At 27.6% G+C, this 26,812-nt stretch overlaps 1 protein-coding gene across 1 annotated transcript; it reads right to left on the bottom strand.

Moving 5' to 3' along the window:
* Positions 1–307: 307 nt before the first annotated feature.
* Positions 308–26,812, bottom strand: LOC148310300 (uncharacterized). Its single transcript, XM_088258722.1, has 4 exons — positions 26,791–26,812; positions 25,814–26,065; positions 2,196–2,351; positions 308–549 (listed from the first exon to the last, which is right to left on the bottom strand). Exons 1-4 carry the CDS (start codon positions 26,810–26,812, stop codon positions 308–310), a joined length of 672 nt encoding a protein of 223 aa, XP_088114848.1.

Genomic DNA, 26,812 nt, shown 5'->3' with positions numbered 1-26,812 from the left:
TGAAATTGGATAATAGACACTTAACTATTTTAATGAACCATATTTCTTATACATATATGTAGGTATGTTTAAACAAACCATAATAAAATGATTTACTATGGTTAATTTAAAGATATGTCATCAAATGAGCCATATATATATATCAATATTTTTTTAACCGAATTTATAAATATTGAAATTATAATAAGCCGTATTTCTTTAAATAAAAAATAAATCAATGGTTTTTCCACAGAATATACGATTAAGATGTTTTTTCTGCTTTAATTAAAATACGTTATTGTCACATAACTTTTTTTTTCAAGCATCTTTATGGCAAAGGATTTATCTGAGCCAAGGGCTGGTAGCCCGAATAGGCGGCATAAGGATCGATGACTTGGGCGGGGATTCCTTGGGGCGGCATTTGAGGAATCGGTGAGGGCTGGGCCTCTTGCCCAACCCTTGCCCATCGGTAGTCGTGATGAGGGCGGATGTCAGCCGGGAGCGGTGACGCTACGATGGTAGTCACCCTGTCTTGGTTATCATTACCGAACGATTTTAGAGCTGTGAAACCTGAAAAAATTCAAGGGTTGGTGAGGGAAAATGTAGGTAGGTGTCTTTTAAAAATACCTTTGAATGTATTAACAATTTGTTTTACAGATTGAGATATTCAATTGAACTAAAAGCCTGATCACACTTGTTGAGTTTTTAAGAGCTTATTTTAATTTAAATTTCTAATCTCAGAAACGAGACATCAGTTAGGAAGACATATGCTTAGGAATTTTTTCATTGATTTGGTATTAATTTTGAGGAATAATATGGTGATTTAAATGTAAATCTTTATTTTATAAATGTTAGTTCGATTAGGTTCGAGAACTACAGAAATTTTTATCAGTATATGAAAATACGTAGATAATATAGTTTAGATTTTTGTTTACAACATTTTGAGTGTATTCAAATACTTGTTCACAAAGTTAGATTATATACAATTAAGAGTTATTTTTCATCTCACATCGTAACATCAATAAAAATATGGAAGTCTGGTCATTTACAGTGCCAACGACCGTCAAAGGCTACAATGGTCGTAAGCCCTGTAAATGCCCAGACTTTCATATTTTTCTCCATCTATGTTGAGATGTCAAAAAAAAAAATTGTATCTAAAATATTGATGAAAACATCTGTAGTTATCGAAACAAGTCATGGTAACATTCATAAATTCAAAAGTGGTCTTATATGAGTTGTAATTTTTTACATTGGAATAGTAAAAAATATTTCAGTTGCATTAAAATTCTCTAGATTTAAATAATGTAAGTGTGATACATATATCATGCTCATGCTGTTTCATCAAGTCATTGACGTGCTGTGATATGTGAGAAGAGCAATCGGTGCAATGGATTTTGCTGTTGAACAATCAGTGACATGACATGAATTGGTGCAAAAAACTGACCTACGCCTCGTACCACTGACTTATCTGGTGAACCCTATACACGTCTTCTATGTGAGGGTTCATAGCCGCTGAAAATTTTAAAGTGTATAAAATCCAAATTAATAAAAAGTCAGGTCGTATACATATCAAATAAATCTTCAATAAAACAAATCATGTTTTTAACATAATATTTTGTTAGTGACTAACTAACCATCACGCCACTTCTCCGCAGGGGTAGACAGAGAGTATCTGTCTTAATTTTTTTTTATCGACTCTTCCACATTAATGCATATCCTCATACATACTCGTCGATTATTCCTACTCTTGACCTGACCACAATCAAATAATTGAAATACTTGATCGCGCCAAGTTTTCCAGTCTTCCTCTGCTTCTATTATCGACCAGTTTCGCTTCAAATTTTTTCTTTACTTTTCTTCACTTATTTTATTCGATTCACATGCCCAAATAATTTTAACACACCTTTCTTAATTTTATCGATAATGCTTATCTCAACCTTGGATTCTTTACTTTTATCACCATTCCAACATCTATCATATATCATTTTGCCGCAAATTTTTCTGAGAGATCGCATTTCGACTGGATTCAGTCTACTTTCACCCTTCTTTTCAAACATAATTTAATATAATAAAAGCTATTTTTTTTCTGGGCGATCATTTTTTTGTGATTTTCAGGACGAAATATTTTTCAATCCAAAAGACGTCGTTTGCTTAATGTTTGTGTGTGATTTAAGTATTATTTATAGTTTTCTCAAATATTTGATGATTTTATTTACCTGAAATGATAATAGCGATGAGACCAGCAGTAACACCCTTTACTGCTATAAGGGTGATAGTTGACAGGATAGCTGGTAAAATAAGAGCAGCCTTCAGCTTCATGGCTAACAATAGGGGTAGAAGGTATTTCTTCAGTTTCGATTTTCCTCTTCTTTCTGAAAAAAAAACAAAATAAGTTAAAGAAAAATAAAGAATGAAGTTTTTTTGGTCTTACTTAAAAATCCAGTACAGTTGTAAAAAATATTAAGTTGCCTGGTAACAGGGATTACGATATGTCAATATCTGGTTCGTGTGATCTCCTTGTAAACTTTCATTCAACATTTGACATTTATCTCGTGATTGACAAGCATGTTATTTCGAAAGTTGTATACATCTTACTTTTTTCCATTACGACTCACACAACATTTTGAGTGTGTCCAAATACTTGTTCACAAATCTGGATTATCTCGAATTAAAGGAGTTATTTTTCATATTATTTTTATTCATCTCATCAAAAATGAAGAAGAATATGGAAGTTTCATCTCACCAATACATGTCTCTATTGATTCAAGAACAAGATTTCTAAATTGGTTCATATGTCTAGAACTACCGAAAATTTAAGTAGTGTAATTGTCAATAATGGGTAGGATTGGTGTAAAGTGATCACTTAAACCAGCATATGACGGTTGTCAGCCCTGTAAATGCCCAGACTTCCATATTCTTCTTCATCTTTTATGAGATGTCAAAAAATAATACGACTAACACATATAAAACACTTTTCTTTCAATACAACTAAAAAAGATTTGCCATCCATTGCTGAAAATTGTCTGCTGAATAATTTTAGAAAACATAACCTTTTGCATTTCAGATAATTTTGCAACCAGATCTTTGTTGTGCGAATGTGAAAATGCTGTAACCTAATACTTTTATTTTAATCCAACTGAGCTTTTTCTCCCATTTCTTCAATCTTATTGTTTTTGCTCATTAAAAATATTTTCTCACTGCCCTATTTCACTTCACTTTCAGCTTCATAAGATTGCCTCCGTGGGCTGAATTCAACACCAAACATTTATATCGTGAAACGTTATAAATGCTCTGTAGATGAACACGTATTTAAATAATGTATGTAAGTAGAAACATATGTAGTTTCACAGGTGATCAAGAGGAAATTGTATTATGATTGATCATCGCATTTCGGTCTGTAACTACGTGAGATAATTCTATTTATTTTGACTTATCGTGAATTGAGCTTGTTTATGGCCTAAGTACGCTGGTTGGAAAATATTTATGTATCTAGTGACCATTAGTATTATCAGAACAAATATATCGATCAACTTCCATTCTGATTGAAGGCGGTGAACAATTTGGTCGACATACTTTAGATACATAGTAAAAAATAACGGAATGTGTCTTAAAGAAATAACTTTGTCATAAAATTACAATAAAGTGATATTAAAACAAAATTATTTTGAAATTACAAAATGGATAATCACAATTTAAGTGCCAATTTAATATATTTTTTTTTTAAATGTTTTAACAACTATCAGTTTTTATGCCAGAAATTAAAAATTATTTCCAAAAAAATCGCTTTTCCTTTTACAATTTTATTTTTAATTTTTTTTTTATAGAATATACATAACTTGTGCACGATCCATCATGACATATAGGACAGGATGCAGAGAGGACCCCGCAGTAACAAAAAATGCGCTAAGAGTGTCAGAAATGAAGACTCTAATTAGGATATCTGGCAAGAGTAAGGAATACCAAGATAAGAAAAATATGCGAGATCTAAGACGTCGTTAGGTGGGGAGGACGACGAAGGAGACAATGGTATACACATGTGAGGAAAATTGTACCATCCAGAATCCCACAAATTGTACTGCACGGCTAGATCCAAGGTAGACGACTCTCGGGCAGACCACCAAAGAGATGGATTGACAGGTGAGAATCAACATCAAGCAGAAGGCCAATATCAAGCAGAAGAAGAAAATGTTGTTGAATAAATGTAACAATTATTTTATTTTCTTGACTAAGGGAGATTATTTTTATTGGTGCTTTTATAGGTTGTTTTTATGATGTTGTAAAAATTGAGCAATATTAATATTTTTACAAAAGTAGAGGCGTCATTTTTTTAAAGTGCTTTTTTGTGTTGCGTTTGATGATATTGAAGAAATAGAGCAATTATCTTATTTTCTTCAAAAGCGGAGGCGTAATTTTTTCCTGGCTCTTTTTGTGTTGTAATTGATGATGTTAGAGAAATAGAGCAATTATTTTATTTTCTTTCAAAATGGTAGCGTCATTTTTACTAGTGGGTTTTTACGTTGCGTTTGATGACTCGTATTAGAAAAAGAGAAGAATTAGCTATCTTTTTTTAAAAGTAGAGTAGTAATTTTTTTCCTGATGCTTTTAATATTGTTATTGATGATATTCGAGAAAAAAAAACAATTATCTAGTTTTATCCCACTTTTGAGTTTAAAAAAATCAAAAGTATTTTTGTTTTATTGATGTAATGAGTATTTACAATAACAACTCGATATCAGTCTTAAACAAATGTTTTATTTTAATATTTATATCAAAATGATTAAACCCAGGAGAATAATAAAAAAATCCCATATATTTTTTTTCAAACAATTTTTTTTGCAAAAGTCCTTACAATAAATTGTACTCAAAAAATGAAAAATGATTACAACAATTGTTGGAAAATCTTTACCAGCATATAAATGAAAATTCGCCTTTCTATTTAATTATGAGTATTAGTACTTTATATTTTTTAGTCGTTAGTATAATTCATGCAAAAATTCTAAGTGAGAGTGCTTTGGTGATAAAAAATATGCAGTTTTCCATTTGGAGGTTTGCAATTATGATACAAATGAAACATAACTTATTGCATATTGCCATTTATCTGTAACCGGCGTTACTACTTTTACTCATTCAGTTCCTGTTAATAAAAAAGGGAGAACTTGTTATTACTGATTGAAATCGGTTATACATTAAAAATGGTGAATTAATCTATGTATTTAACCCAAGATTACTATACTTTCGTGAAAATTACGACGCAAAATGACATTTCGCTCACTCCTTTCAAGAACGTCATAAATCAAAATACTTGATTTTTCAGGAGAACGTTTTTTAAGTTTGAAAATATAATACAATTTATTAAAAATAAATATCAAGCCACTTACTGAAATTTTTACTGTGCAACATATCATTTTAGGTAAAACTAGAAGGTTTTTTCTCCATTTAAAAAAGATTTAGTTTATTTAAAAAAAAAAATAAACAATACCCTTTCTTCAAAATGCAAAAACAACACTTTCTGCCCTATAGCGGGTAAATATTAAGTTAAAAATATGCCTCTTTTTCTGGGATATAGTACATTTTTTGGGCATTCCGAAAATATGCACAACTGAAAATTGACATTTTTTGATTTATGACGTTCTTGAAAGGAGTGAGCGATTTGCTGTAAAATACAATGTTTGCGTCGTTCCCGCGTCCCATGATCCACAATACCTTCCTAATATACTTTTAATTTGTTTTCGTTATCGCGTGATCTAGAACATTTTGAGCGTCTAAATACTTGTTCACTAATCAGGATTATCTTTGATTATAGGAGTTATTTTTCATATTATTGTTTCATATCTCAAAAAAATGAATAAGAATATGGAAGTCTTGGCATTTATTGTGTAAAATGATCACTTAAACCAGCTTATGACGGTCGTAAGCCACGTAAAAGCCCAAACTTCCTTACTCTTCTTCATCTTTGTTTAGATATCAACAAAAAAAAATACATTACGTCATCCCATTAAATCAAAGAATGTTATTAATTCGTCTAACATAAAAAAATATTATCTTGTTTGTTACCGTTTTATTTTTATGTCGTATTATTTACGAATATTTAGTTACTAACGTCACTCGTAGGATAATTTAGTAATCTAGGGTTAAACTCTCCGATATAAAAGCACTCATGTTAACTGAAATGTTTACAGATCCGATTAAGTATAAAACGTCGAATATTACTTTTAATCATAGGTATACAAGTCCAGAATTTCATTCAAGTCCAAAGTTTAATTAAAGCGTTTAATGGATGATCAAGCGTCCAATGTAATTGCGATTTTGAATCAAGTGCCCATTTCAGGAATGTGACCGGAAGTTCTTCTCACGTTTAATCGCATATTCTATCTAATAGCTTACAATAAATATGGATGTGGAACACGTCAATGAAAAGTTCCTTTCATTTTTAATTTAATGGTTTGTTAGTAAGAAGGAAAACCAAAACAAAGAGAGAAGGTATTCGTGGTTTTATTAAGCCCACTTTTATTTGTTTTTTTTTAAATTATTATTTTTTATTTATTTCTTAAGTTAGCTTATATTAAAACTAATATAAACTATTATATACATTTTCATCATTTTTATATATTTACATTTCCTTACAGTAACTTAGACATTTATTAATTTTTCAAAACATATTACATACATAAGTCATATTTGTATAATATTCCCGATGAGTAATTTACATTTCTCATTTTGGGACATGGGATTAAGGTTAACAAGACTGGAACACAAATAATAAAGTTACAAAGAAGATTATTAAAAAATAACCTAAAGTAATAAATGGCAAAATATAAAAAACAATAAACAGGTACAATAAATAGGCATAAGAAGCATATTTGAAAGAAATAAATGAGGAAAACATAAGGTTAGAAGCATATTTAAAATAAACAAATGAGAAAATACAAAAAATTAGAATATATAACAAATGAGAAAATATAAAAAACACAAAGTAAAAATAAAATAATAAAATATGACTTAACACTACATAAGTATATATCTTTCCATAAAGTATTTTTTCAGATCATTTATTTTGGATCCCCGAATGGGTTCTATTTTATGTATGTCAGGCAGCTGATAATTTGAATTTTTAAAAACGTTCCCATTGTGATTCATTTGTCTTCTTTCTCTCTTTCACAATTTTATTTTTGTATAAATGTCAGACCATGACAATTTTATTTTAATGTCATTTAAATGGTGTTTGTAATGTATTTTTCACATTTACCTTCCCTATCTTTACTTTTCTACCTGCAGACCAGACTCTTATTGCTGGTTATTTCTTTAAAAAAATGTTTTGTTTTTTTTGCTTTTGTTTTAATATTTTTTCAATAATCCACAATGCTTCCAATTTAAGAGACTTTTCTGTATGTTGAATTGTAAGGAGAGTAAATGAAACAAAATACATTACAAATACCCGGACCAATCGATTGCTTTTGTGATGTCTTTTTAATATTAACTCTCTCATTCCTTACTTCCTTACCTACACACAATCTTTATAAATACGAAGGTTTTTTAACCGTGAAGAGATCTTTTAAACATAATTTCACCACATGTTGAAAATATAATTACAATTTATTTATAGAAAAATATAAAACAAAATTATAATTTTTATGTTCAATGGTATTTAACAAGTGAACGATGAATGATAAGGGGAGTGGTATATTACCATACCACATAGTTAACAATGATTTTACTTTACAAAATATCAACAAAAAATTCATCATTATTTGATTTTTTTTTTCAGTATAACTCTAAAATATATGATGATATATAATCACCTAAACCGGTCAATGAAAGGTCTTTTAGCCTTGCACGTGCCCACAATTTGTTTCCTTTTCGAAAAGTATGTGTTTAGATACTAAAAAATATTAAGTTCCATAAAAATTACATTGTATGCTCACATTAGACGAATAGCTTAAGATTGTATGTCCTAAAAATGGTATAAATGAACCAAAAAAATCATTTCACTATTCCAAATAAAGTCATTAGGGACTATCAAGTTAATAAATTATTTTAAAAGTATACAACGTATACTAAGCGATAAGATGAACGTCGTTTTTTGAAGTGTGTCAGTGAATTCACGACTACCTTTTTTCTTTTTTCTTTACAAGTCAGCCAGAAAAATAAAACAGTAGAAACGGCAACTGAGTATAGATGGCGTCAGTTGATTTTCTGTTTTTCGCCCACAGATGTCTATAGCAGTAGTAGCTTTTAAGGTTTTGTTGTATTTCAAGCGGTTGAATTTCATTTAACTTGTAATCCTCGGTTCAGCCTTGGTTTTAACCAAGAGTTTTAAAACGATATCAGTTAAACTTGTTGTCAAATCTTTGGTTTATTTTTTTTCGCGATTTGATCATAGAGAAATGAGAGAATTCAATAGATTTTATTAATTCAGATCGTGGTTATGTTTTTTTATTCAAGTGCATTATCTAAATATATAAATGTATAATATGGTTTTTTTGCAAAAAATAAATTTTTGCTAAATAAATTTAGCAAAAAATAAAAATGAAAACATTCAAATTGATTCAATCCAGATAATGAAATGTAAGCCAAATATCAAAGTTTGAATCAAACAAAGCATAATAATAAAATATGGGTCTAAATTAATCATAATGTAAATGAACATTTAATGAACCATTTTTTTCTAATTTCTGAATGAAGAAGAAATTATTCCGATGCAAGTACGAAAGTCTAACAATAACACAACTCCTTTACTCTTATTTTTTTAAAGATTTATATATTCTTCTAAAAAGTATAAATAAATGACACCCTCTTGGTCACCATTCGGACTCATATCCGCATCCAATAAAATGTTTATTTTTAATGTAAAATATTACGTTTTGCCTTACTTATAACGTCCAAATCAAAGACAAATAGGTCAAACATCGGATCGATGTGATGCTCACAGATATCCTTAAAAAAAGACGCCCACGATAACGGACATTATTAAACTAACTAACTTACTAACCATCACGCCGCTTCTCCGAAGGGGTAGGCAGAGAGAATAGAGCGCCACACCACTCTGTCCTTGCAAACATTCTTCGCCTCTTCCACGTTCATGCATCTCCTCATACATACCCGCCGATTGTTACGACTCCTAACCTGACCACTTTCAAGTATTTGGCATACCTGATCGTTCCACGGACATTATTATTTAATGGGAAATGAGAATGGCAGTATTAGTACTGTTTTTTGGGGTTGGAAACTCGTAATCGTATAATATTCTGTAACTAGGACAAGCTTCTGCTAATATTTACTCATTCTGACTTCTTGAAAGAAAAAAACGTATTTTTTTTTCAAATATCAATGTGTATGGAGAATGGAGCTATATACTATTTTGAATCTGTTTATAGCTTTGTTCAGTAAATGTATTAAAGCTGATCAGTTAAATGCAAAGTTCATAAAAAAAAGATTGAACGAATCAATGATAAAATAAGTGATAATTATTAGTTTTTTTAATATTTCTAAATATTTTTCACGATTTAAAGGGTTTGTTTAAAAGCATAAAACTGGGTTTAGAATTATCCCTCTCATAACATCGCTATTTGGTTAAATGTCGTATCTCACATTAAAAAAATGAAATCACAATTAAGAACTGTATAGCATTGATTTTCTAAAACATTTGTATGACGCATTTGCTTTATCATGTATTTTTTTGCATGTTTCTGTTTTATTTTGTACTGATTTATTATATTTTTCTAGTAGATATAAATCTATTTCGTTCTGTGTTGCTTTATAATGTACCAATTCATAATTCTAGCATGTATATATTTTGTGTATATTTTTTAAATGAAGTGTTTTTGTTTTTTCTTCTATTGTCATGTAATTGCTTAATTATGTAATTTGCTTTATTTGTCATATTTTTGTATCAACACCTTTTGAATAATAAATAAATAATAATAAAACCCTTATCCGCACCCCAATGGTGCATAGGGCACTGCTTCATATGAACACAGTGTTATCTTGATTGTTTACACACGAAGGAAAGGTGATCAGCTCTCCGCTTCAGGTCGCCAGTCCAGGGTAGTATTGAATAAATATTACAGTGAAAAAATCACTTATATTTATTTTACCCCCCCCTGGGAATCGAACCCGGGACCCCCAGAACGGTAGACGAGCGTGCTGACCATTACAGTACAGAGGCCTTTTAATTAAGTAAATCAAAATATACCAACAGTAAATACGATGCTACATCCATATAAGTTTTTACTAAACTGTATAGAAAAATTGAGAAAAATTTGAATTTTAAAATTCAGTTACCAAGTATTATTTACATTCAGTTATTTGATAGAAAAAAAATCAAATTACATTTTTTTCGTAAACGCAGCAACGTTTTGTTTGAAAAGTATTTCATATAATAAAAAAGAAATCGTACATTCTCGTACATACAAGCATGTTTCTTTTGACCAGTACATTGATAATTTATGAACAGATAATTTAAAACATCAATTACTATTCACTCGTATGCTAGAATCTACTTATGTGAGTCCACTCCTAGCCCGAAACGAGATTTGAATCCAGTTTTTTTGGACTCCCGTGTGGGACCCTTGGGTGGATAGGCACGCTGGCCCACTGACCTACTAAGGTTCTATGAATATTTAATCACAAATATAATTAAGTGAAGCCTTATTTTATGATGATTTGTATACGCCCCTGGTTCACTAACGGTTGCGCCTACTTTGATATCAATAGAATTTAAGCGTTCGTAAAAGGATATTTATTTTTATATATTTTTTTCGTAGGGAAATAAAAAAAAAACAGAAAATTTTTATATACGTAAAAAGATTTTTGGATCATACAACAAATTGCCAGAAAATAACGTTTTATGAACGACTAGCGAAAGTATGTCGAAAATGGAGAAAAAATCATTCTGTTTAAAAAAACCAATCATGAGTCATTTGCATGTTTTTAGTGCGTAAAAATGTTAAATTTGATAGGGAATAAGGAAGATCCCGTCTGGTGAAAATTTTTTTAAAAAAAATTTTCATTCATAATAAAAAAATAGAGAAAACAGAAGATTAGATGCCCTCTGAACTTTTTTAACATTTTTTTTATCCATTTTACAATCAGGGTAATACCGTTTTATTCTGATACAGTATTATAATTCTTTTTACTGCCTTGAGAATTTCTTATTTCCTACCACTTAACACCTTACAGAGTTTTTTTCGTCTTTCTATTAGTTCTTTACAGTTTTAAATTCTTGGTTTGTTTAATTTTTATTTTATTTTCATGTTTAATTTTTTTTTAAATAAGATTTTCGTGTTTAATAAACCTTTTTTGTAATCAGACTAATTATGATGTATTTTATAAAAACAAGAAAATGCGGCCTACATTGGAAAAATATTTACTTTACCTAGTAAAAAAAAAATAACGTGAAAGTAATAATTTCAAATATTTATTTTTGTCACAATTATTGAGTTATTTTTATGTACATAAAATAATGTAATCCAGACTAACACAACTTTTTTTACAGTGTTATATTTTAAAGTTAAAATAAAAGGGTAAGTTGTTATATCAATATCATATCGCTCACTCCTTTCAAGAACGTCATAAATCAAAAAACTTGATTTTTCAGGAGAACGTTTTTAAAGTTTAAAAATATAATACAATGTATTAAAAATAAACATCAAGCCACTTACTTTTTGAACTTTTTACTGTGCAACAGATCTTTAAAGGTAAAACCTGAAGGTTTTTTTTTCCATTTGAAAAATATTTAGTATGTTTCAAAAAAATAATTAAACACTACCTTTTATTCAAAATGCAAAAACAACTTTTTCTGCCCTGTAGCGGGTAAATATTAAGTTAAAAATATGCCTCTTTTGCTGGGATATAGTACATTTTCTGGGCATTCCGAAAACATGCACAACTGAAAACTGACGATTTTTGATTTATGACGTTCTTGAAAGGAGTGAGCGATATATGGTAACCTTCATTACTTTCCTAACTCTCATAATTACTCACGTATATGTCAAATTTAATGCGTTGGTAGGAAGATATATCCAAAAACGTTTATAATACTAATAATTTGATTAATAAAAGTTAAGTTAGTTTTTTTAAATAATTTTATAATTAATGTAAATTTTAGAAACCAATACTCAAAACATAATTCTTGTGAAAGTAGTTGAAGCAGAAAGAAAGTTTTGTCTGCGTGACTAGTGTTTTGGTTAGTGCATTTCACTAACGTGATTTTTCTCCGTCTCAGGTTCGATTCCTAGGAGGGGTCGAAATAAATTCGAGTAATTTTTTACTCATGTATTTATTTAATATTACCCCGGAATGGTATCTTATTTAAAAGGTGATCACCCTGCCTTAATTAACAATCAATAAAATACTGCGTTGATCTTATGCAGTACCGCAGAACGGGGCTACTTGAACTTTGATGTGTTACTTGAGCCCAGTAAAAAATGAATTAAATACGTATGTATTTGGTCTACAATAATGAACGTATCGACATGATTCATTGTTTCCCATACAGGTGACACCTATTGTGTCACCTGTAATTTTCATTCAATTAACATTTAAAATTTTATATTATCATATAAAATTTGAATATCAATTCAAATGCTTAGATTGGCAGCTAGAATGTCCCTTATTAACAAAATTTAAATATTTATGCATCCATTTAAAATTAAGATGAAGTCTGGGTATAACAGACCTCAATAGCAAGGTAGAAGAAAGCAATTGAGATTTTATGATGCAATGAAACTGATTAAATAATGAAATAGAAAATCGCCATACATCTTCCTCGAAAGACATCTAGAGGAAGACCAAAAAGTTCATGGATGTTGTAGAAAGAAAATATGATTCAAAGTTATGGTCTAGGTCACGTTACCCATGATATAAGGATCTATAACCTAAGGACCCTAACCTAAGGACCTAAGAAAAGCTGGCCCCAAAAGTCTAGAAATACGATAAGTAGGGATGGATCCAGAAAGAAAAATAAGAATGAATGAAAAGCGAAAAAAAAAGAATGGTATACATATATTTATTTGTAAAAATATAAAACTATTCGTCATAGCAAAAAAATGGTATTAAATTCATTTTTTTTTTAATTAAGGAAAGTTATTTTATTCATGGAAGCATGATAATTTTTAAAAGGGGTAGTTATTCTGAAATCAACGTTTATTTAAAAAAAATAAAAATGGAAAAAAATCTACATTAGCTCTGCAAACCGCTCCGCTGTCGGGAGCCTACTGACATTATAACGGTAAAGTATTTTCTCTTATACACCTGTTATTTAGAACAAGGTGAACGTCTCGCCAGAACATTCACCTCAACGTTGATTCGAACAAAGCAGATAGACATCGAGACAAAAAGTCCAAGTTTGAAATAAGCAGTGAAAAAATCTCTGAATAATCAGTTCGTGCTTTTTGGGAAATACTTTGTTTTACGTGCCAGTATTTTGGCTTTTGCAGACGGCCGTGTTCGAAAGTCAAGGTGGGGGTTTTCACTCGAAGAATTTTATTCAGGTACATAACCGGAAAGACTTGTGTCCTAAATTTAAAAAGCATTGACATTGACCGGAAGCCGCTTGGTATTAAAGCATGGTGGGATTTTTATAAACCTCTTTCAAGTATTTGTTCGACCTTAATTTCGGTATCTGTTTAAATTTTTAATGAAAAAACTGTATGTCTTTAATTAAATACAGGACTTTTAATTTTAATGTATTTAAATAATTTAATTTATAAAATAATAAAAGATTGAATTGTATAGAAAATTAAGGACTAATTTTATGATTTTTTGTTTAATAAAAGGAAATATTTAAAAATTCTTGAAATTAAGTTTATATATTATTTATATGTTTTTATACATATTTTTTTAGTGTTTAAATATTAAATAAAGCCGAAACATCTTGTTTAAATGTTTTGAAATATTAAAAAAAATATTCAGGAAAAAAATACTTAAATAAATATTAATGGGTTTCCGGTTCTTTTCAAACATTTTTTTTATTATTCACCAAAATATTGAAATATATAATAAGCATAATGTCTATGCTTATCTTCTTAATTTATTTAACTGATTTTCATCAATGTTTTAAGTAATTATTAAATTTCACAATAAAACATTGAAATCATAGCAAAAAATTCTGAAAGCTTATATTTAAAAACATCGTTGATAATTTTTTACTAATTTCACAATAAACGAATTAAAAAAATATATAATTAAGAAATATTTTAAACTTGTATTAAAGTATTTCTAATTTCTCATACAAGGCTATTCCTATGACCTTTATGACCTTTCAATCAACAGTGCATAAGTTATTTTATTGGCCTGAAATAGAATCGTTAATTTTGTGGAGTCTAGGTGATCAGTTCATTAAATCAAGTAGTTTTATGGACTACTGATGATGTACTCAGAGTAAATGAGAAACTTCTATATAAGAAAGAAAATTAATAGGTCAAAATGATGCACTTTTAATTAAAAAGAAGAAAAGTATAAAGAATACAATGCCTAGAGTTTTCGGGGTTGAATACCTGTACTCTTACTAGTTTATGTAAGCTGGAAAAGTTACTACTAATGTCTACTAAAATCCTTTGAGGTCAAAAAGTTAATGGATCATAACGAAGAAAAACTTTTACAGAGAATAATTAAGTTATGTAAACAGTTTTCTTGAAACTAGATATTAAGGGAGTTATAAAAACCAGATGTCCTGGCTTAGAAATACAAGATATTGGACAGGAATACGAAGAGCGGGGAAGTTGATCATCAACCGAGGATAAAAAAGCTTTTTCCGGAGTGATCGCCAACTTTAGAGCGACTTGATATGACACCGGAAGAAGAAAAAGAAGAAGAATCTCTAAATGGTTACAATTATAAAAATAATTACTTTTCTAAAATAAATATTTGTAAAACTGTCCATTTATTATCTTCAAAATAGCTTCAACCAATTCATTATTAAAATCACTATATTTCTTAACATAACTGAATTGTAATGTCGACCAAATCAAAGCCAACAAAATTTTAAAGACAAATATTTTCATAGTACTAAAACTCATTAATAATAAGATAATAAAGTAATTTAATCTGAAATCACTCGAAATAATTGAGTTACAATAAGAAGCACGGTGATTGAAAAGAAAATTATATTGTATGTTATAGATTTTTAAAGTTTCCTAAGCTGAAGAATCTTAATAGAGTATTAAAAGATGAGGAAAATTAGTATATTGAAGATGTCTGAATTTTTTCTACAAAATCAGTAATATTTTCAAAGTTTTTATCATTTTTTTCTAAACTAGTCAACAAAAATATAAATGACTTCTTTTATTTTCTCATATCATCCTCTCACTATTTTTTTTATTATAATTCAATATCAAATTTGATCCGCCTCCATAGTATAATGGTAAGCGCGTTTAGCTACCATGCTGGAGGTCCCATGTTTGATTCACAAGGGGGGTGAAAATAAATACTAGTGATTTTACACTCTAATCTTTACTAAAATTACCCTGGACTGATTCCTGAAGCGTAGGAGTGATGATATTGCCTTCATGGAAGTAACTATCAATGTAACACAGCATCAATACAATGCCGTGCCCTACGCACCATTGGGTATGGATAAGTGTTGAAAGATATAGTTTGTGCGCTTGTGCGCACCGGAGACCAATTCTAAGAATGATAAATATTCTGTTTTAAAGCTAATATAAAAGAGTGACGAACGAATGATTAATTTCTATCCTCACAATACATCATTGACATCAATACTACATAGGATATTGAAAAAGTGTGCATTTTTTCATACATTTAATATTCTCATATAATGAAGAGGACCGGGAGCTTTCTTTAGAGTAAAAGAGACGAATGTCTTGTATCAGAATTTCAATGAGATGATGGTATTTCAATATGTTATTTTATCGGGAGTGAAAGAGAAAGCATACAAAGAAAGAGCCGGTGGTTTATCAAGGTCACAAATTCTTTAGACCCGGAAAAAAATATTTGAAAAAATAAGACTTCGTTAATTTTAAAGCATTCAATATATGGTGTGTTTGTAAATGCTTGAATTTTTTTAGTTGCTATGGGATTCAGCAATATCAGCAAACATAAAAAGGTTAATTTGAATTAAATATATAAATTAAATATAAATAAAACATTTATTTGATTTTAACGCGATAAATATATGTATTTATTATAATCTATCGTGACACGTATTTGGTAACAATATTGAATACATTGAAACACGTGTAACGTTGGATTTTAATAAATATTGGTAAATTAAAGTAAACGTTTAATAAAAAAGGAATGTACGATATTTTTATAAATTATTAATTAATATTAAATTAAATCAGATTTTAATTTATTTGAAGGAAATCCCTAATTTGTGGGAAAAAAAACGAAAAAAAAGTTAGAAAAAAGAGTATATTAACAATAGCTATGGTACTAGTAATGAGACAGACGCTTGAAGATAAATTATGGTAAAACACCCAGACATACATATTCTTATTCGTCTATCTTAAAATTTCAAAAATGTGTAAATAATGGCATGAAATATAATATTCATATTAAAATTCAATGGAAAAAATATTACTTTGACCTGAAGAGGTTTAAAATAATGTTTTAAAAGTAGGTCACAAAATTCTTCACTTTCAGGTCACACGGTATCCGAGCAAGTGTGTGTATACAAAACAGGCATTTTGTAGCCCGAGTGACCGTTTACAAAAAGGGCGCGGCGCTCGTTCTGGAATTAAATACAGTTTTGTCAACACGTGAATAACAAGGATGTTCATATTTGCACAATCCCACCTACATTTGTACACAAATACCACATTTAAAATACCGTCTACATATTTTTTATCCTAGAGATTTTGAACCGATTCTTTTATCATATTATTTTTATTTTTTTAAGTTCTTTAAACTACGAATAGTAAATTAGTCCTCAAGACTAACAACATTTTACTAAAGAAACACTGTTTGCTTTAAAACCGGTAGATAATTATGATATTTAAAAAAAATTGTCAGTTATAAAATAGAAAAATACAAAGTTTACACTAACGTGTTGATAACATAAAAATACACAGAAAAAGGATAGAATGAATTAAAAATAAGCGAAAAAAGACAGATGATAATTGGTTTTAGGTGTATGTATAAGTAAAGTCCTTTTGATATTTTTTTATGAAGTAAGAAAATATTAAATACAAAATGAAACCAGTATTATTATTTAAAATAACTTTAAATAAAAGTATGAATGATTTGATTGATTCATGTATAAAAATGAGTTTATTCATTTCATTTTATGATTATTTTGATCAGTTTTACTGATAAAATTTAATTTTTCAGTGATATTCAATCCTGAAAACTTAACCACATGAGTTAAAAAAAAATAAAGGCTCGTCGAAATGATATAAGACCTATTGATAGAACATTTTCACAGATCAATCAGTTACGGATTTCTGGTTTGACTTACTTATTGTTTATATAAATATGGATAAAATATGGTAAAATAATTTTGGATAATTTATGTGGCGCCATTTTCGTAAAATACTAACTCAAGGGCTAAAGAATTAAAATTATTCAAATTCTTCGACACTTAGAGTTGTTTTTTCTTAGATAAAGTTTTTCCTTTTGGACTGAAAAAATATAATTCATACACTTTACTTAAAACAGCAAAAACACACGCCCCAATGAAATAAAATCATTCATATTATTATATTTCTGGCTTCCATCCAAAACTAAGTTGTGCAAAGGGCACCGAATCGAATAGACGCAGTGTCAATTCGATCGTTGTAATATAAAAGCAGGGTTACAAGTCTTGTATTCAGAAACATAGGAATATGGTCCATAGAATGTAGATGACGAATGCGAGGGAGCTCGAGGTAAAGGATGTTAGTATACTAAGGGAAAGCAAATATATGAAAAATAGTTTTTTGGAAAATTATAATTGCAGCCATTTACAGGGCACACGGGGTCGCATACCAGCGCTGTTATTGTAAAGTACCCTCCAGAATTTTACTAGATTTTCAGCACTGTAATAAAACCTATTTTTCAATTAAGAAACTAAAGATTGAATATAAAATCTTTCTTTAAAAAGTATTTTGAAATATCAAATTTACTGCAACCCTTTTGCAAGGTGCCATTTCTACTTAAAATATGCGCTGGCTTGAATGAGATACACCTTTTTGTTGTATGTGAAAGTGTTCTTGACTGACCAATGTATCGGTATGTATAGTGTGCGACTCGAACTTTAGTTTGTTTACAGCGGTAAAGCAGTAATAATATTTAATAAAAAATATTTTCAAAACTAACTTACCATCACGCCAATTCTCCATAGGTTTAGGCAGAGAGAAGAGAACACCAGACCATTCTGTCTATGCACACAATCTTTACCCCTCCCACATTCATTCATCTTCTCACGCATATATGCCAAATGTTCTGAACACCTGATCTAACCTCTTTCAAGTACTTAAAATATTCAATCATATCAAGTTCTAATCGGTCTTCCTTATTACCAACCATAATCGCCTATTTGATTAATTATTCTGTCAGCACTCATTCGATCCACATGCCCAAACCATCTCAACATCTTTCTTATTACCTAGCGGTGATATTTATTTTTGACATTTCCAAAAATTACAAGATATTGTTTACGTTTGAAGCAATAACACTCTGATTTTTCATTTTATAATTAAAATATAATTTTGTTTTCACTGATTAATTAATCAGTCTTGAAAAAGAAGCGGTTAGCTTCGAAACCGGTAGATATTATAAACTAAGTTATAATTGAATATTTTTACTGATTGTAAAACAAAGCTGTATCTTACCATATATGTTTAAAGCTCAAAACGACCTTATGCCAGTGGTAAGTATGCGAGAGAGATAGATGAAAGATATAAAAGCAAAATGTATGTACCGCTGTTTTTAGTTCCTACTTTTTACAGGAAAATATGGCAATTTTATGATAAAATTTCTAAAATTCAATTTTTGCATGTAAACGTAGAAACAATCACGAAGCACGTATGCATGGTGAATATTTTGTCACTATAATATTATATTCAAAAATTTGTAATTTGAATATGATGTAAAAAAATTAAAATACCGTATTTTAATTTTTTGAAGAAGAATATTGAACTCAGCTAAATTGCAAAATAATTTAAATTTTTGATGGAAAATTATTATATTTGACGACTTTATACATTTCCGCTGTCAAAAAAATCTTCATCTCGTTGTAAGACGGACTTACAAGAGGATACGAGACGAGACAGCTTTCTATGACCTACAAAACATTCCTACAACTTTCTTCTGCTCGCCTGATACACGATCACCATAATTTCTATGTATGTGTATGTTTATATATATATATATATATATATATATATATATATATATATATATATATATATATATATATTTATATATTTATATATATATATATATATATATATATATATATATATATATATATATATATATATATATATATATATATATATATATATATATATATATATATATATATATATATATATATATATATATATATATATATATATATATATATATATATATATATATATATATATATATATATATATATATATATATATATATATATATATATATATATATATATATATATATATATATATATATATATATATATATATTTATATATATATATATATATATATATTTATATATATATAAATATATATATATTTATATATATATATATATATATATATATATATATATATATATATTTATACATTAAATGCAAAATTAATTCAAGAGATATTTTTAATAAGTTTTTGGGTCTTGAATTTTTTTGTCCTCAAATTAAAATTCTGCTTACAGACAAGTCTCTAAAATAATGAACTTCGGGGTTCAAATGTATTATTTACAAGATTCTATCATTAAATTTAAAAATGCATTTATTAAAGTTACAAATTGCTTGAATATACATATTTTTAAAATTATTTTGCTGTTTTACCTAAATCGAAGACTGTTAAATACGTATTTTTTATTTTATTTGTCTCACTTTTTTATAATGAAATAATTAAATATAAGAAGTGATAAAAATCCTAAAAATGAAACAACAGGAAAAAATGTTTAAAGTGGAGCCAAAAACAGGGTTGATCTAATGTACACGTATTGTCTTAAATTATTTTTACTTGAATTTTTGAGCCTTTTTTATTAAAAGTTTTTTATAAATATAGTCGAAATAAAGTTTCTCATTTATGTTATGTTAATTTTTTTACTAAAGACTTGCAAGCGTTACAAATTGACTTATACTTGTTTTATCATTTTGAGGTTATCTTGTCTATTTGATCGATTTTTGGGTGATTTTATTGTGGACACTTCATTAAAATATTATTATACATATCTTATATACTGAAGGGAAATTTAAAATCTAAATGTCAGTATCTAAGTTTTCAAAATTCAAACTGAATTTTATCGCACTATTGATTGTCTATAAAAGATAAGGGTACAGATTGTCATACGACGTTTCACATTTTTACTTAGATATTTTTATATTATTTTTTTGAAGAAGACGATAAAAAAATCTTAGGTTTTTACAAGTAAACGACATACGTATAGAATAATATATATGTACTTGTGATTCAAGCGCAGGTGTCGAAACTTGAATATGATAACCACTCTCTAGCTACGAAATTTCAATTTTAATGTTGAAAAAGCCTATCCGACTTTTAAAAATATTGCACTAAGTTTTATCTTCAATTTTCGTTATTTAATATTTGAAAACATTAATTCAATTAAAATAATACACATTAAAATGTATCGAAAAAAATCATAAAATTATGTACATTCATAATTATGTGAATAAAATGTAAAATAACAAAATACCTTTTATAAAAAATTAAAATAAAATCAGTTGAAAAAATAAAAAATGCTTTAACATTTTTGACCCCTACCCACATGAAATAGTATCCAAGGCACCACATCGTATTGAAGTGGTGTTCACTTGGTTTTTATATGAGTTGCATGAAGGCATGGTGATATTGCACTCTTATATTCATTATTATAGGAGTGGAATGTATTTTATGGGATACAGATGACGTATGTGAAGGAGATTTGTTTACTGTTTTAATGGAAATAAAATGGTCGAGGAAAAGTTTTTTTTTGAATTCAGAAAAATAATAAGATAATAGCAGCAATACTTTAAGCACTTACTGATGTTTATCTGTAAATCTACAATCGTTTTATCTATTTAAATGAATACAAAAATATTAAATCACTTTGTTACTCAATAATTTCCATGAAAAAAAAAATCAGAATTTAAAAATAAACAAACAATTTTTTTCTTTTCTCAGTCGATTATTTTTTTATGTATGTAAATGTATCATTTTAATTCTCAAATGTAATGTTTAAAAATTATTTGAAGTATTCTTATTTATACCATGTATTACACAATATTTTAATAACATCTCACCATTAAACGGATATAAAAAAATACTAGAAATCTAATAAGGAAATTTTCAATAATTGATTATTTAACTTGGTTTAACTAAAAGTAAATATTCTACGTTTTTTCGAATTTGAGACCTAATATTTTTTAAATAAAAAAATATAGATTTATCTAAAAAAAAACTAATATCATTCAAAATAATTTATCAATGTTCTTACTGATGAACCCAATTGATATTATTTTTTTAAATTTTATTCCGAATAAAATATGTGAAATTGTAAACAGGAAAGGCGCTTAGGTCATTTCGTAAAATGGTTTATAATGAGTGAGAAAATTCATCAGAAAACGGGATCTGTTGTTAGGCAACTTTCTCATCTGCCCCACATAGAATCAGAGCGTGCACAGTGAAAACAATAATACAACCTACCGGCTCTACTAAAGAAGGTTCTGTAGGTTGTAATGATCGGACGCACGATGATTTGGCTATATAAGGAAAAGGCTTTCACATCGGTGGCTATTACCTACGAAGATTTCGCAGAAGAAACGTCGCTCTGTTCGATTTCTGTATTTCCGCTGAAAGGCCACGATATATACATGTACATGATATAAAAAAATATAATTATTCACCCATTTAACAACAAAAATATATTTTATTTAAAATGAATTTTTATATTTTAAGTTTAGAGCTGGGGATGTACGTTATATTTTTTTTGATCGCCCAGTATTTTATTCTCACTTCTGTCTTTGATCTAATATACTAAAATAATTGAACTTTTTGTTTTATTTTAATATATTTCTTACTGAAAATATTTGTAAACAATTTTCAACAAAATACTCAAGACATAATACTCCAGGATAAAATGAATATTTTACAAATAATTATTAATTATATTGTATTTCAAATACATAATTAATGCTTCAGTAAATATCGAACCCCTAAGCTACTTGTCAATTTATTATGTTGACACATTTTTAAAAAATATATTCAAATCTTTCGTCGCTTTGAATCAATTTTTAGACTATACATTTAGAACATTTGAAAGAAATTATTAAAACTTTTATTATTAAACATATATTTTTTAAATACGACAATAATTTATTATATTTGAATGATAAAGTAATTGAGAACTTGATCAAGAGTTGGTTAATATTTGTTAGATCTGAATAAAATATCAAATTATAGTAATACATATCTACGCTTCAACTTTGTTGATTTTTTTATTCCTAACTAATTGATTTAGTGTAATTAGGGATGATAACCTCATACATATTCCAGACCAGTTTCCAGAATCTAAATTGATTTAATGGTGGTCAAACTCTGATCGGATATAGCATCCAGAGATTTAATTATTAAAAACGTTGTGCTATTTGATAAGCACAAACAAATAAGCGTCTCAATAATTAATTAAATGATAAGTATGCGACATTTTGAGTGTGTCCAAATACTTGTTCACAAAATCTGGATTATCTCCAATCACAAGAGTTATGTGGAGTAGTGTGGTTGTCAATAATGGGTAGAATTGGTTAATGTTACAAGTGTTTAAAGTGATAATTTAAACCAGCCTATGACGGTCATCAGCCCCGTAAATGCCCAGACTTCCATATTCTTCTTCATCTTTGATGAAATGTCAAAAAATAATATGAAAATGATAAGTAAGCTATCAAAAGGAATGCCACTGGATTAAAATAACTCTAACAAGGGGAGACATTAAAAGATCTGATTTTTTGAAAAAACGATTTAAAATATTTTTTATTACGTTTTTGCTTTAATTTAAAAAAATCCTTGTATTCCATACCTTGATTACATACCACTGTGGAAAATACAAACATTTTGTTATATTTTTGGTTTTTAACCCAAAGTTTATCATTGTAAGAAATTAATTAAAATACGTAGATACAAAATTGATCTAAATAAAATGTTTTAGATGAAGCATGTATCGATTTGATAGAAAAAAAAGTCTGAATATTCTAGGGCAGAACTATGCTGCCTATTATAAATCATTTAAAATGCATTTTTTAAAGTTGCATGTGTGTACTGTTGTTGGTTTTTTTATGTATATTAGTTGTAATTATGACAGATGTGAAATGTAAGCAGAAGGTGCTGCTATCATTTGTAGTAAGTAAATATCTTAATTAAATATATACATATATATATATATATATATATATATATATATATATATATATATATATATATATATATATATATATATATATATATATATAAATATATTGTATATATATTTATATATATATATATATATATATATATATATATATATATATATATATATATGTATATTATATATATATATATAAATATATTGTATATATATTTATATATATATATATATATATATATATATATATATATATATATATATATATATATATATATATATATATATATATATATATATATATATATAAATATATATATATATATATTATATATATATATAGTAATATATATACATATATATATATATATATATATATATATATATATATATATATATATATATATATATATATATATATATATATATATATATACATATATATATATATATATATATATATATATATAAATATATTGTATATATATTTATATATATATATATATTATATATATATATATATATATATATATATATATATATATATATATATATATATATATATATATATATATATATATATATATATATATATAAATATATATATATTTATATATATATGTATATATATATACATATATATATATATATATATATATATATATATATATATATATATATATATATATATATATATATATATATATATATATATATATGTGTGAGATACGTTCAAAATTAGTTTTTATCTTATTTTTAGAGAAAAAAACTTATTTATCAAATATCTAACTATTTTAGTTACTTTTAGCTCAGAGAATAGAATATCATCACACTTTGGTTGATATACAAATATAATTGAGGGTCAGATAAGACGAATTAATTTTCATTTTTGTACGAAAAAAGTCTGTAAATTTCTGGACTCAGGATCTGGCATTTGCCGCTAGAATATCATATTATCCGCAAAGTTGAATAATAATAATTCAGTATCTTAAAAAATAATAAATAATAAAGTAATGACATATCCTTCCAAATGTATTTTACTCCTGGAGGAAAAAATATGGAGCGCAGGACGTATCAGCGTATTTTTTAAAATTAACAATCACAACGCGTCTCTCCTGTAAAAGGTTCAATGACCATTTTGTTGTGGATAGAGTTCAAAGGGAATAAAAGATTACACTTAATCACCAAAAATATACAGACCTTTTAAACTGTATAATTTTTCCGTCCTTCATCTACATTTAAAGAAATATTCACGTTGCCATAATTTTGCTTTTATTTGAAAAAATAGTATTATTATTTTTCATATTATTTGAAAATTATAAGGTCAAATTGTTTTCTTTAAAGATCACTTAAGTGTATTGTTACGTTTGTTGATACAAATAATTGCGAAAAAAATACTGGATAATGAAAATCACTAAAATTCTATACTTTGATCATTTGGTAAAAATATTATTTTCATTTTATAAAGTTTAAAAAAAACATACTTAAAGACAAATTTAATTTCTTTATAAAATCTGTGTTTCATTCAGAAGGTATTTCATATTTTTATATTATTATTCGTTATTTATTTAACGAGTCTTTTGCATGCACCCATAGATGGCGTTAATATCAAGATTTATTTCATGGAGAGTCCGAATATCTTATATTTTAAATTCAATTTTTTTTAAAGGACATATGCATGAACACATGTATATTTTGAATGCTTTTTACATTAAATATAAAAAAATTGGAGATATAAATATATTTACATGTTAGATTGTGAATGCATTTCTATTATCGTTAAACTGTTTAAATCAATATGAAAATGAGTATAGTTAAAATTAGGTACTTAGTTTGCGACCGTATCGCCACAAGAAATGTGTTTACCATATTTTAGCGAAAAAATACAGAAATTTTGCGGCAATATATAACAATGACACTTAAAAAAACCTACTGGTTTCTTAGAATATTAATCAAATCTAGTAAGATAAAACATATTTATTTAATAAATATAAAAAATTCCACAAAAATATTATAATGATGGTGGTATTCTGTGGATTTTGAATTATTTATTAAATATAAATCAATACACTATTTTCATATAGCTAACTCTGCTTACGATTGTCTACTATACATTCCAGAGTAAAGTGATGTTGAAAAAATAGTATCTGCTTTTTGATATCATTTATGATAAAACCCTGTTGGTAGTCAAATAAATAAACAATTAAAAGCTTAATAGTCAGTACATTTACTCTGAGAAAAATAATATATTTACAAGAGTATGGTAGAAGTTTGAAGATCCAAATTTGGGAGTTAAACGCACAGTACTGCGTCTATCATATTAAAGTCATATAAATACCTTCGTCAATGCTCCTCGAACTGCTCTCCTCGCTAATCTTCACTTCCCGAGACGTGATAAACCGCAACACCCTATCAGTCAGACTTTCGTCCAACATCCTGGCTCCTTCCGGTTTCGTTTCCGACACTTTAGCTAATCTAACACCATCTACAAGCTCAATATCCTTTTCATCGTCGATTTTATCAATTATATCCTTTAATTTTTCATCTATACAGCTCTCATTTTCAGCACATTTGCTGTCAATTTTAAAATCTTCAGAAAATACACAAGATATTGACAGACACAGAAAGACAAAACTAGATAATTTAAGCAACATTTTGAAATAAGGGTGTCGAAGACTTTTAATTTTTTGATTTGACTGATCTATCACCTATGAATTTTGGTTGACAAATAATGGCGTTGTTCTAAATTCTTTTTATTTATCCAAAGTAAATGAGCACAGGTGTATAAATTAATGTGCTGCGAATTCAATATTCAAAGCAAGTGTAATATCAAATGATTGCTTTGCGTTTGGTGGCTGATTGCAATTCAGTGCATGTCTTCGTTCGGGATTCCTCAACAATCATAAACATGCGTATGGCTTTAAATTATCAAGTGAGAGTAAGTAGGGATATTGTGGCGTGTGACATAGTTGAAATATAATGTATAGTAATTTAGATATTCTGGGTCTTCTTCTGAGAGTTGTAAGAACTGCATTGACGTGTACAAAGTTATGCTGGGTCAACTGAAATATTTTCTGCTTGAATTTAACACGTTGCCGAAGAAAACAATTACTTTACATTATTTAAATTTTTTAATTTAATTTTTAAAACGTATATTTCCGGACACGCGTTGCTAGTTAAATGAAAAAGAAAGAAAAGAGAAACCGATCGTTACTAATGCGTTTAATCTCACAATGCATGTAGGTATTTTAGCAGCTGTCGAGTAACACGCCATACTCCGACAACAATCTGTAGTATTTCGTGTATTGCTGTTACTTTCAACAGATGGCGCTGCCAT

This window comes from Brachycentrus maculatus, unplaced genomic scaffold (assembly GCF_059751285.1).
Source record: "Brachycentrus maculatus isolate JH-2025_06_01 unplaced genomic scaffold, ASM5975128v1 h1tg000102l, whole genome shotgun sequence".
In the NCBI taxonomy this organism is placed as follows: Eukaryota; Metazoa; Arthropoda; class Insecta; order Trichoptera; family Brachycentridae; genus Brachycentrus; species Brachycentrus maculatus.
This window is presented reverse-complemented; position numbering and strand designations above follow the sequence as displayed.

Coding starts and splice junctions, on each gene's coding strand:
- LOC148310300 (XM_088258722.1), bottom strand. CDS start 26,812: ATGGCAGCGCCATCTGTTGAAA. Junction 2,352..25,813: donor TTCGAGGAGCATTGACGAAG/GTATTTATATGA, acceptor TTTTTTTTTCAG/AAAGAAGAGGAAAATCGAAA. Junction 550..2,195: donor CATCGCTATTATCATTTCAG/GTAAATAAAATC, acceptor GAATTTTTTCAG/GTTTCACAGCTCTAAAATCG.